Genomic DNA, 14,052 nt, shown 5'->3' with positions numbered 1-14,052 from the left:
CCTCACGTGAGCCCCACTCCTGACTCCCTCCGTGGTCAATGTCTCTCACAATGTCTCTCTTCTCCGCACACGGGCGGTTGAACGAACCCCGGGCGGACGTGCTCCAAACGTGCCGTCTCGTACCGGGGACAGCTGCTGCAGCGCTCACCTCCTTGCCAAGCCACGGGGCAAAATCCAGCGCGGCTTCCAACGCGCGCGAGGCCCCGAAGTGCGACCCGTACGCGTCCTTGTAGACGGGGCAAAACCAAGCGCGGTTTGCAACGCGCGCGAAGCCCAACGTGCGACCCGTACGCGTCCTTGTAGACGGGGCAAAACCAAGCGCGGTTTGCAACGCGCGCGCGGCCCAACGTGCGACCCGTACGCGTCCTTGTAGACGGGTTCGTCCTTGCACGAACTCACGGGGACTTGACGTGTCAAAAGGTAGTTACACGTCCAGGTCACTCCTCTCGCCAGATGGGTTTCGGAACGCCGCTTTGTCCACGCCGCGCAAGGTCGCTTCCACCTTCTTTCGGAGCGGGGCGAGGAAAACGAAACCTCCTTCTTTTACCTCGTGTCTTTTCTTCTTCCGTTTCCGGCCACTTCCGTTTCCGGCCACTCATTCAGAAGGGCTCCTGACCCTCCAATCACAACAACCCTTAATATAATACACACGGATAAGCAACCTGAATGGTAATTCACATACATTCACATAAATATGTAACAATGGATTCAGACGAAACGTGGTGGACAGCTTGGATGTGTGATAGGGACGAATTGATTCGATTTCGGTGACGATCCGGATCCGGATACTAAAAATTTGTAACTGATTCCACACCATTGAGAGATAGGGCCTAAAACGATATACTATGGACGGATTTGGCCATGGACGGATTTGGACGAAACTTGGTGGGCAGGTTGTGTGTGTGACGAGGACGAGATGATTCGATTTTGGTGAAGATCTGAATCCAGATCCGGTATATAATTTGTTGTCATTCTTCACCATTGAAGAAATACCGGTCCAGCCCTCTCCCGTCTGGCCAAAGTATTGTAGACCCCATTGATCTCGTTATAGAACCATTAGAACCCGATCATCATTGTAAATTTTTATTAGACATAGAATGTTTTAGTCGACATCTGCACTAACCTAAGCCAGGCTGAACAGTTTACGTTTTGTATCCCTCTAATAGGCCAGATCTGCATCCACACCTGAACCAAAATCGAATCGGCTTGTTCTTGTCACTTAACCAAGTCATCCACCAAGTTTTGTAATGATCCATCAATAGTCTTTTAACATGTCGTGCTATATTATCGGTTTTGGTCCTATTTCTCAAAGGTGAAGAATCACTTGGAAATGTACAAAAAAATTCGTATCCGGATTCCGATCTGAAGGTTCACAAAAACTGAATCAATTCATCATCCTCAAACTCCCAACCTGTTCACCAAGTTTCGTCAGAATCTGTCCATAACTTTTTAAGATATCCTGTTGAAAGACAGACAAACATACAGACCGGGGTGAAAACATAATCTCCGTCCCACCTTCAGTGGCGGAGATAATTATCTGAAAAGGGCATACAGAAGTTGGGGTCTCATGTGGATCGAGGTATCGCCAGTGGTTGGATCAAGAGTTTCACGTCTCACGATTCATTGTTTACTGTAATGAATATCTGAACTTTGTTTCCAACCAGTCATCTTGGCTTTATAGGAACAAGAGCATTTATTTCTGCAAAACAACCCGATCGCTTTGGCATGACTATCAAAGTAATACCAGGCAGTCTTTTTCAGCAACAACATCATGTGTGCTTTGTGTTGTGGAATTGTTGAGGAGAACCAGGTATGATGTTCTCCATGAACAATATGTCTGTATGTACCCTGTATATGTGGACCTCATATCAAACATGTTCCTAGGTCCAATCCCAGAGACGGTGTATGACTTCTGGAGAATGATATGGCAAGAAAGGTCTACAAGCATCGTGATGGTCACCAATTTGGTGGAAGTCGGCAGGGTAAGCCTAATGCTCCTGTGGGATTCTGAGCACCTCAATTCTGCAGATATTTTCATTTTAAATTAATTAATTCAGACACGTACTGCCTTTATTGGAATAAGCACAACATTTGATGGTGCATGGTTTTTTTTATCTTTTGACAGAAGTCGAGGCTCAGGCAAGGCCTTTGTCATCTTGACTAAAATTCTTTTCTTTTTCTTTGAATAATATTCTTTGTGTTTTCTTTTTTAATATTTAAATAAATATTTAAATAAATAAATATTATATTTATTTAAAATATTTAAATATATTAAATATGTTTATTATTATTTGTATTTATTATTATTATTATATTTATTATATTTATTTAGATAACCCCGCTAACCCCCGATCATCGCAGGGAAAATGGCCTTAAAATGCCTGTTGTTGTTGTTGTATTTATTATATTTATTATTATTATTTAAATATATTTGAATATATTAAATATTAAAATATTTAAATATTATAATATTTAAATAAATATTATATTTTATTCAAAAATATTCTTTGACAGAAGTCATCTTGCCTTTGTAGAAACCCTCTGTGCTAAAACACAAGCAGTGGTGGATCAATAGACTGACAGAGGAACAGAGGGGAGCAGGCAGACAAAATGGGCAGTCGCATCGCAGTAAGTGAATGGAAGTAGCACGCAGAGAATGGGGGTAGTTGGGTTCAGGGAGTGTAAAGAGGCTCAAGCATAGACATGTACAATTAGACATCTGCAGTAAGTGTGGGAAAGATCATGTGAATCCCCCTGCTCCCCTCCTTCCCCAACTCTACAAGTAATGATTAACAGCTATATTGAACTACTGGTTTTACAGATGAGATAAAAGCGGGGTGATGGAATCAGGTGAGCACCAAGGTTGGACTTGGGGAGAGTAACTAGGTGTGTGTTCCAATGCGCATGGCCTAGGAGGATTGGTGATGGGACAAGGGAGATGAGGGCAGGAGTTAGATACGAGAAATGAAGTGGTGGAGAAGCAGACCCTTGGATTCAGCTGTGGGTGTGGGTAACTGGGTGTGTAGGTCCCTGGAAGAACACATGCAACTTGAGGAACGGGGTATTGACAGAGCGGATTACAGGAAGAGACGGCGGGTAGAGCGAGGCCAGAAGTGAATTATAGAAGCGTTAACATCCAGGTGGTTTCAAACTCTCTTCCTTTGTACTTAAAGTCGTTCCTGCTCGACAGTCTTCCGGGGAGCTCTTTAAGCCGACTCCCCCAAAACAAAAGTTTTGGTCAAATTTGGCTCTAAATTGAATGGCGCCATTTTGATTGAACACTTTGAATTCCCCCGCTGCTTTAGATTTTTCCATTTGCTAAGTGTTCCCAAAATACAGACTTCTTTCCGATCTTCTGATCCTAACATCACAGAGTTTGAGCCGGCCTCAACCCCATGCTGCGCTGCAGCACGCTGCTTGAATTGCCGATACAGAAATGCATGCATTGCCACTTTGGCCGGACTCTCATCGCCATGTGATGAATTGCTGCGCGCATTGCACGGTCAGGCTGGTTGCTGTAATCTGCTTTGCAACCCGCAGGTCCATTCCCAGGGAGATGCTAACCCACTCGGGAAGTGGAAAAAAACAAACTTTTCATGCTATATTGATGGTCAAAAGATATCAAATGATTCTAATTTAAAAAATGATGAATGTTGTTTTTATGAATACACTGGCAGAGGATCCACCCTCTGGGCGGGTAGAGTGTGCACAATAGTTGCTGTAAAACTAAAGCTATGTTTTCCAAGAAGATTATGCATGTTTGTGTGATTATACATGTAAGCCTAAACGGTTCTAGATGATCTAAAGGGTCTAATCTCTAAAGGATGTATATGTCTAAGGAGTCTAAAGGGATGTAATGTGCCTAAAAAGGGTGTAAAAAGGTCGGAGTGGTGTAAAACTCTATAGTCTAAACGGTCAAGTGTCCAAGCTGTCTAACATGTCTAAAGGGTGTAAGGGGTCTCAGTGGAGTTAAGGTCTAAGAGGTCTGTCTAAAGGGAGTCAAGGAACTTAAGGGGTGTTTTGTGGTCTAAAGTGTATAAAATGTCTAAAGTGTGTTGAAAGGGTCTTAATGGTAAAAGGGTTTGAAGGGGGTCTATAGGGTATATCGTGTATTCAATGGTCTAAAGGGTGTTAGGGCTGTGAAGGGGGTCTTAGGGTTCTAAAGGGTCTAATGGGGTCTACAAGGTTTTAAAATTATAACAAGATCTATGGGATCTATAAGGTCTTAAGGGTTATAAAGGGTCTAAGGGTTCTAAAGGGTTTATTGGGTTCTAAGTGTTATAACAGAGTCTATTGGGTCTGCAGGGTCTTACGTGTTTACAGGATCTTGGGGTTATAATGGGGTCTAATGGGGTCAGGGTTCTAATGGGGTCTATAGGATCTTAAGCATTCTAAATGGTCTTAAGGCTTCTAGGGGATCTTAGTGGTCTTATTAGTTGTAATATGGTCTTAGGGGTCTTCAGGTTTTAAGGGTTCTAACGAGGTCTATAGGGCATACAGGTTCTTAGGGTCTTAAGGGTCTTAGATGTCCTAAGGGTCTCTTAAGGGTCTGTCTATTAGAAGTGAATTATTGCAGAAACTTTCCTGTAAGTCTCTTCTGGCTGCGCCTGGATGTTTATGAGGGTAGTGGAGTCACGGCTGAAACCTAAATCTTATCTAGGTTTCTTGTGATGACTCCATCTTTGCTCTTTACTTTTTCGGGTTCCTTCTGATTACTCCAATGCAGTATTTGGTTTTCCGTTTGATCAAGGGTTCTCGAGTGTCTTAGGCATCTATAGTGTCTAACGGCCAAGAGTGTCTTAGGGGTCTATAGCGTCTTCGGGGTGTAAGTTTTATAAAGGGGTTTTAAGGGTATTGGGGGTCTTACAGTTCTTAGGAGGTCTTTATTGGTCCTATGGTTCAATGGGTCTTCAAAGGTCCAATGGGTCTCAGCAGTCTAAAGGGTCAAAAGGTTTAAAAGATACATTTGAATAGTATGTAATTAATAGATGTCGTGAGGATGCAACTGACGTTCAAACAGTACGTAATTAACAGACATACACCAAGGCTTCACGGACCTTGTTTTTCGTTTTTATACATATGTAAATTATTATTAGCCACTAAGTTTTTAACATTTTAACCAAATAATAAAGAGTAAAAGCCACCTTGGTGCCAACAGCAAGGGCGGCCATAGATGGCAGGGGGCTCCCATGATAAAGGTGATTTCACATTGTATGATGTAATATTGGCATGGAATTCTGGCAACATGAAGACAGGTTCGACCCCATATGATAAAAAAAATTACAATGATAGATTGTGTTGGCCTGACAGGATAGCTTAAAGGCTAAAGCCTAAAGGATAACCTCAACACACTCTCCCCTCTAAGCTATATAGCCTGCGTTTGAATCCTGACCCAGCTATAAACTGTCATCCCGGTGTTTTACAAGCAGGGTCATTCATCAGTGTGTGCCGTCCCTCGGATGGATGTTAAACCGAGTGCCTCGTTTGCCGGCATTATATGGTAGGCGTTAAAGATCACGATGTCCTTCACAAAGGGTAAGCAAGATATCACCGGCACCCTGAACAAGTTACAAATTCATGCGCACTCATGTCGAATGTCATGCATTGGAGTGGCGACCTATCCAGGAGTGGAACCCGAACCAAGAAACTGTTCTGGTAGAACCGATAGAACATGGCACATGATGATGATTGTTTTAATTCATTTTCTTTTTTCTTTTTTCTTTTTTTACCCCTTTATCATCCTCACAATTATTTTTGCACAATGTTTTTTTAAAGACAGAACCCTTCAAAGGTGAGTGCAAATGATTGACACATGTTCGCTCCGTGTTTATCTCCAACAGGTCAAATGCTGTAAGTACTGGCCCGACGCAAGCGAGATCCACGGTGACATCAAAGTGACTCTGGTGGAGACAGAGATGCTGGCTGAATACATGATCCGCACATTCAGCCTACATAAGGTACACGTGGCACAGTCGTGTGGCAGTGCAAGGATACAGTTCAAGCTAATTAACGTGTTCAAGGCAGTTTCTGAAGTTTGAGATGTAAATGATAGCAACACAATCGGTGCGTCACATCCTACTCGCAACAGAAGAATGTGGCACTGCCAGTGGCAAGAGATCGCACTCCCCACAAGTGATATGTATTCCCCACAAAGCTACACGGACCATTTCTTATTAACGACCTATTGTTTTACGTTGCCATGGTTTCCGTGGCACAGAAGAGGAGTAAAACCGGTCATATTTTACGGTGAAGTATTGCAAAGCAAGTGGGTTTTAGGGTGCCATAAAGATTGCACGACCTCGTTCTTAAGGCTGAACCCATAGGACCCCATATAATATTGATTTTGTTGCAAATAGATGAACCCAACAAACGTTACATGCAGAGCGACTGATCCTCAGTGCCCCTTCTTCCAGGCAGGATCCGATGAAACGAGGCAACTCAGGCAGTTCCACTTCACTGGCTGGCCTGACCATGGCGTTCCCTATCACGCTACAGGTCTGTTGGCGTTCATCCGCAGGGTCAAGTCTACGAATGCTCCTCATTCGGGACCCGTGGTGGTCCATTGCAGGTTTGCAAATGCCCGGTGCACTTGTTGGCAATCACACTTGTATTCTCTGTCTATTCCCAACTTGAAAAAACGATTAGGAAGAAAACGCGAGCGGGATGGCACGTAAAGGTGTTGTTCGGAGGAGCTGCATGATGTTTGATGTTGCACATGACATCATCGCGGGTTTATTTCTCCCTCCGAATACATTATTTACTTCAAGTCAAGGTTTCATCTCCTGTTTTCTTGTTGAAGAGGGTCCCCACATGTACAATTATGAGAGAAACTGTTTCCTTGTGGGAAATAAAAGCAAACGTAATTATTTTTCCAACTCAACACTCCCTCGCCGCTCCCCTTCCTTGTCCTTTCCCTTTCCTTGCATGTCAGTCAACAATGAAATGGGGATTGAGGTTTGTGGATATAATGCAGAGGTGGTGTGTTTACGAAAATCTCCGCAGAGTGTTGTGTACCATCTATTTTTTAGATAACAATATTGAAATGGCAACTTTCAATTTGGAAAAGGAGAGGCAACAGGTATCCCCCACTGGAACAGCCTGAAGACTACAATTTCTACTAGGGCGAGTACCACGACTATTTCTTTAACGGCCCCAATTATATTCCCGCCCTATGGGATCAGCCGAGGGAAGTTTCTGGCTGAGGTCAGGCCTGACGTTTGACCCAAGTTGGCTTGGGCAGGAAGTTGTCAATTGTTCAGAGTTCTGGCTTCTCTTCATGAAAGTCACCGTAGGGTCTTTAACGTCCACCAGCGAAGATGAAGATGGGTCATCCGGCTTTCCATACATCCAAGAGAAGGCACGTTAAAATATCCTGAAGACGTTTGCCACAATATTGAAGCTTTACCTTCAGTGTGAACGTTCGAATAGCGAGGACGTGAGGGTGATGTGAAGCGTGGAAGTGATGTTACCACGTGTGAGCAGCGATCTTACAGGTTGAATTTATTTCATAATTAAAACATTTTAGAAAACGGGAAAGTTCCAAACTGCCTGACCTTTTCATATTCTACTTCGTAAGTGGAGACGTTCTTATGGTTTGACGAAGCAATAACATGACACGGATTACAACTTGAATCTTTGCCATTTATGCCAAGATAAGAATAACTTTAGTCAGTGCTTCCGCTTGTCATTACAGGAGACACGGAAAGGTTTTCGGGTTTTTTCTTCAATCTTCCACCAGCATAAAAGTTTCAATGTTACACTTTGTGTTTCATCAAGCGTCTTTTCGTAAAGAGAACCACAAAGACAAAATATTCAGGTTTCTTTGTTGTCCTTCATCCTTAATTTGCAACTTCAATAGGGTGCATTTGTGGCAGGCACCCCCTGTTGGTCGGGACCCTTGCAGCAATTGCTTCCATGAGAGGAGGGTTCACGGTCACCATTCGAGTGAAGACGTACCATGTGATATTTATTCCATATGGGATAGGTTTCCAGCTCAACCAATGAGGGGAATCCACTGTATGCAGATTAATGCCAGTGAGCCAGAAACGTGTCCACGATCTGATTCCCTAGTGATGAGCTGACATTGCTGAAGAAGTTGACCGACTGACCTGCGGACCGTAATGACTGCAACAGACTGCAGCTTAAGCCGGAAGTACCTTTTAACTAAACACATACACACACACACACACACACACACACACACACACACACACACACACACACGGTGTCTTAAATACATACCCATTTTTATTATTGTGTGTGTGTGTGTCTCACAGGATGGTACATAAGTAGTGCACTTGGAGTTGCTTAGTCTGGTTTTCATTCCTTGCTCGACGATTAACTGTCCTTGGGAAGTTGTTAAGCGGGTTATCCCTTCTATGAGGATTAGTTTGTGGGCATTAAAGTTCCCACCATGTCCTTGAACAGCAGGCGAGTTATCATGATACCTTGAACAATTTGTAAATTCCTCCACGAACTCTCTCGCCAACCCACTCTTGGAATACATTATGTATATATGAGGAACTATGCACAGGAGGAGGCCATTCAGGCCCATGTTGGTGCTATACCAACCGCAGAATCCAATCTCCCATCCACACACAAGCTACCCTCAAGTCCTGCCAATCTCCCAGTACTACCTCTATCTCCAATGCATATAAGTACCGATCTAATTGCAATTCAAACCTATCTGTTCTGTCTGCTGCCACTACCTTTCTATGGAGACCATTGCATGCATTAACAACTCTCTGACTGAAAGGCCCCTGCCTTGATAATGTCCTAACTCTCATCTCCTTTGCTTTAGGTTATGGCCTCTGGGTCCTATCAATGTCTATTTTCTGAAAGCATTTCCGTACTTTTGTCGATATCCTTCATTATCTGAAACATCTCGATCAAATCTCTTCATAATCGTCGCCTCAAATGTATAAATTCCTGTCTCCATCACCCGCTCTATATAGCTTAGTCTAGCTAGTCCCGGACTCATTCTAGTATCCTACGCTGCACCCTCTCGATGGCAGCTATGTCATTCCTCAGATGTGGTAACCAAAACTTTACACAATATTCCAGATGAGGCCTTGTTAAATTTCTATACAATGTTAACACTATCTCGTTTGATTTACTAGAAACATCCCCTCCCTTCAGGAGCAGCCTAAGGGAGTAGTGGAGGGATAGTCGGGGAGGTGGGACAAAAATATTTTGTGGCGTGGCTAATAATCCCCCCTGTGTGCAGCAGGGGTCAGTAAACCACTTGTACTGTGGCAAATGAATAGGAGAAAATCGTAATTTGGCATCCACCAAACCCAGATTTGTCCATCGGACTGCCAGATGGTGAAGCGTGATTCGTCACTCCAGAGAGCGCGTTTCCACTGCTCCAGAGTCCAATGGCGGCGAGCTTTACACCACTCCAGCCGACGCTTGGCATTGCGCATGGTGATCTTAGGCTTGTGTGTGGCTGCTTGGCCATGGAAACCCATTTCATGAAGCTCCTGACGAACAGTTGTTGTGCTGACGTTGCTTCCAGAGGTAGTTTGGAACTCGGTAGTGAGTGTTGCAACTGAGGACAGACTATTTTTACGTGTTTCAGCACTCGGCGGTCCAATTCTGTGAGCTTTTGTGGCCTACCACCTCGCGGCTGAACTGTTGTTGCTTCTAGACGTTTCCACTTCACAACAAGAACACCTACAGTTGACCGGGGCAGCTCTAGGAGGGCAGAAATTTGACGAACTGTCTTGTTGGAAAGGTGGCATCCTATGCGGAGGTGCCATGTTGAAAGTCATTGAGATCTTCAGTACGGCCCATTCTACTGCCAATGTTTGTCTATGGAGATTTCATGGCTGTGTGCTTCATTATATATATATATCTGTCAGCAATGGGTGTGGCTGAAACTGCCAAATCCACTAATTAGAAGGGGTGTCTGCATACTTTTAGCCATGTAGTATATATTCATACATACATGCATACAGAGAATTGCCTTTTTTGTCTTTTTATTTTTTAAATACATAGTCAAGGCTCATGAAAGAGCTCGTACACTGAATGGATCAGGACATAACAGAATTCAAAAGGAACAGTAGAGAGAAGGGGAAACACCAACAGCAGGGTCAGAGGCCAAGATAGAGGCAAACTTGGACAAACAATGGGTGTGAAGAGGAATGGGGGGCAGAAGAGGATGTATGGTGTGGACAAGATGGATACAGAAGGAAACTCCAAGTTAATGGGGGGTGGGGGGAGGTTGTTAACGAGGGTAGAAAAGATCATGGTTTTGGATTGGGGATGATCTGAGATGGTGGTGAACTGCTGTCTTGAAGATCTGGAAGGAGGAATGAGATTGAGGAGAATGTGAAAGTTGATTGCATGTGCGTGAAAAAGAGGAACAATGAGCGGAGGTGAGCATTCATCCTGGATTTTGGTAGTTTCACTAGAAGGGGGTTAATGGTAGACTGTGTGTGCCATGCAGGCACCAGGTGGAGTGGTGGGGGGGAGGGGGGAGTGGGAGGGGGGATGGGGGCGACAAAGCACAGAAAGAGCAGAGGGTGCAAGACCAGGTAGGAGGTAGTAGAAAACAGAGAGAGCACCAACCTGCCTGTGATGGCGAAGTAATAGGCCCATAGACTCAGTTTCATGTTGGGAGATTCCAATAATCTTGAAGGCCTTTGTTTCCATGACATCAAGCTGAGCAAGATGTGAGGCAGGTACTCCATCGAGCTGTGGATGAAGGCCTTGTACGTAGATAGGAGTTGAAGTGTGCCAAGGAAGGACTTTGTACGGTGGAGGATGTCCAGTCAGCGGCTGGCTTTGGAGCTCAACTTTGAAATGTGGTTTGCCCAAGAAAGATCATGGCTGATAATGATAACCAGGAGTATGAATGACTGAACTTCCTCAAGAGGCTTGTTAAGAAAGTGAATGATGAGGGGGAGGGTTGCCAGAAGGTCCTTTTGAAGAGTGAGAGTGTGAGATTTGTCTTTATCGAAAGATATATTCGAATTTAATATTGTAGGATAAATTTATAATGATATAATAATCACCCTCCGGAAATAACATTCAACCCTATTCACTTTGTTTGCCTTCAGAAAATAGGTACTCCTGGGGATTGGTTAAAAATGAATATAACCTTAAACCTTGTGCGCTCCGACTGCCTGTCTGCTTATCCCCCATATATATTAACACCGCTAGATCCTTCTTCTGTGTGGCATGCTCCAACATAATCCCTATTTTCATTTTTCTTATCCATCCCTGGCACGTTACATTTCTTTATGTTAAACTGCATCTGCCAATCTTTTGCCCAATCTATGAAAGTATTGTTACAGATCGCGGTTTAGATGTTATGATGACCGAGCGGTGGTGTATTACTGCGACCTAACAGGATCCCCGACTCACCCGATTCCACCCAAACGTTGGCCGGATCGCACCGCAGCTAGTCAATAGGGAAAAGACAAAGGCGACACGGATGTGAAGAAGGAGAAGAAGACAAAAAGGTTGGAAATACTACTAAATTTATTTACTATTTACACACATAAGCAAAAAGAAAGCAGTCACGTTTATTTACAAGCACATAAGACGCAGGTGACACAGTGAAAATACTAGCTTACCTACAGTCTTAATTAACCCAGGACAGAACAAACAAAAGACAGACTCACGCGGGGAATGACAGGAATGGCAGGAGGTGGATGGCTGGAGGTGAACGCTTGGTGGAGCCAACGCGGAGCTTGGTGGAGCTTTGGTGGAGGTGAACGCTTGGTGGAGCCAACACGGAGCTTGGTGGAGCCTTGGTGGAGGTGAACGCTTGGTGGAGCCAACACGGAGCTTGGTGGAGCCTTGGTGGAGGTGAACGCTTGGTGGAGCCAACGCGGAGCTTGGTGGAGCCTTGGTGGAGGTGAACGCTTGGTGGAGCCAACGCGGAGCTTGGGGGGATGGTGTGACGGGTTCTCTCTCCTTCCCTCACAAGCTTCAGGACTCTTTCTCTCTCTTTCTTAGTCCCACCCAGTCCAACAACTTCCTCTCTTGCTTAGTCCAACTCAAGGCCTTCCTGTCTTCTGATCTCCTCCCTCCTCGACTCCTCACCGCAACCAACGCAACCACTGACCGCCACCACCGACTCCTCACCGCAACCAACTGACCACCGACTCCACTGACTGACTCTTCACGACTCTCTCTTGACGACCAACTCTTTGTGACCAACTCTTTGTGACCAACTCTTTGTGACCAACTCACTTGCTTCCTGCGTGCGCGCCTTTATAACGCCTCCGGCGATTAAGCCGCCGGCCTTTTGGACACGCCCATCGGGGTGCTCACCTCGGCCCTGGTTGGTCGCGCGACCCTCTGGCTCCGCCCTTGATGACGATGGGCGGGCACGCCTTTCTTCTCCGACGAGAGCACAGGTTCAATGGCGGTTATTGGAGGGGAGGTAATTCGGCAATCGAGGCCCGGCAATGACGAGAGGGGATGTGAAGGAAATGGGGATTTTGGGGATGGGAATGAAAGGGGATCTATTCTCTTTCACTGGTGCAATGGAGTACTTCAATTAATGGGAGACACAGCCTTACCCTAAAACACAGAATAAGAGATAACTATCAACAGGGGTATTCTATTATTTGGCTGATGTGTATGCTTGTGGACTAATTATGGGATGCCCTTTCACCTTTACACAGCTCCGGAGGTAGGGGGGCGCAGAATAAACAATAGTAATAATAGTACAGCACACAATCAAAAAAAATACAGTCCTCATCTCCGCAACACTGCACCCTCCTCCTCTTAGGCACGTCCCGGGCCTACAACTTTTATTTTTAGTGTGACACGTAGGTGTAGTTCCCTCTACTTTTAACCTGACCCTGAGTGCGACAGTTTTAAAACATAAATAAATGTGTCCCGCTGCTCCATTGCACCCTGCCTAACAGACTTACGCCCACAGTTAACCGAATTGCGGAATGGTCTTCAAACTATACACTGACGGTGGGAAGCATTATTTACAATGACGCTATTTTTATTTACAAAACTAACCCAGGACCTGTGATTGTTCTTTCTGGGGGGGAGACAGTCTGCTCTGCATCAATGCACCATGAAAGCACCCAAAACCGCACCAATACACACCCAAGCACCAATCGGTGCAGTCACCATTGTTCATCAATGTTCAACAATAAAATAAATTAAACAACCCCTAACCCTGCAGGTGGTCTCTTGCTCTTCGGCTCCCTCTGCTGGTTATTATTATTTGGTCTTCCAGATGTTGTCATTCTTTTGCTTTGCTTACTGGCGGCCTATTTGTATTAAAACTTGCACCCAATGTGTCCTTTTTATTTGATTTTATTTATAGCCCACAGGGCCGACTAGTGTGGTTCACCTGTGGGGCATCGGTGCCCTGTGGCCAAAGTCCGCCAGCAAGATTTCGGGCCCTCATGGCCGGTTCCAGCAGAGGGGCCATGCCCCAACCCATGGGGTCCATAAGTGGTGCTCGGCCACAGACATGTGGTCCATAATGTGGTGCATCGATGCAGACAGCTGGTTCTGGGAATTTCGGGCGCACAATGGCCGACCCACGCACGCTCCCCTCGGCACCCAATGGCGCACAGGTCATGTGGGAGACAAAAGGGGAAAGACAATTGAGCGAGGGGTAAGGTCACAAGGGTACACATCAATAAGGCAATGCAAGGCGAAATGCGTACGGAGGGCGAAGTGAGAAAGCTCGTCCCTACCGTACGTCACCCCCCTGTCACCTACCCTACCCTTGCCCTTACCCCATATGTACAAAAATCTACACATTTACAAATTCGTCACTACTGTCACGTCTTCCCCATATTTCCTCGATACCAAATTCGTCACCACAATCCCTCTAACCAAAATTTGCCATCACCCAATTCATCATCAATCCTCATAAGGAGGGAGAGATGGAATTACGCACAATGTCACACCCACGTCATGATGCGTCTCACAATCCAAACATTTGCATCAAAAATAATTAAACATGGCATGGTGCGGAGTACCTGTCACCTCAGGTGAGTGGATGCAGATGGTGTGAGGAGATCCTTCTTCCTAACTATCCTCTAAATGACTTTAACACACTTT

General features: G+C 45.0%; 1 protein-coding gene across 3 annotated transcripts in view; it reads left to right on the top strand.

Moving 5' to 3' along the window:
• The window catches only part of LOC137436662 (receptor-type tyrosine-protein phosphatase mu), a 571,417-nt gene that overhangs the window by 462,596 nt on the left and 94,769 nt on the right, over positions 1-14,052 (top strand). For all 3 annotated transcript variants that reach the window (XM_068130656.2, XM_068130657.2, XM_068130658.2), the window contains 3 exons: positions 1,885-1,982; positions 5,841-5,957; positions 6,414-6,568. In XM_068130656.2, the coding sequence (XP_067986757.2) occupies positions 1,885-1,982; positions 5,841-5,957; positions 6,414-6,568 (370 nt within the window). The remainder of the gene's footprint in view (positions 1-1,884; positions 1,983-5,840; positions 5,958-6,413; positions 6,569-14,052) is intronic.

The sequence above is a fragment of the Myxine glutinosa genome, chromosome 11 (genome assembly GCF_964187855.1).
Source record: "Myxine glutinosa chromosome 11, kmMyxGlut1.1, whole genome shotgun sequence".
NCBI classification, from domain to species: Eukaryota; Metazoa; Chordata; class Myxini; order Myxiniformes; family Myxinidae; genus Myxine; species Myxine glutinosa.
The sequence above is the reverse complement of the archived record's forward strand: the minus strand, read 5'-3'. Positions and strand labels throughout refer to the sequence as shown.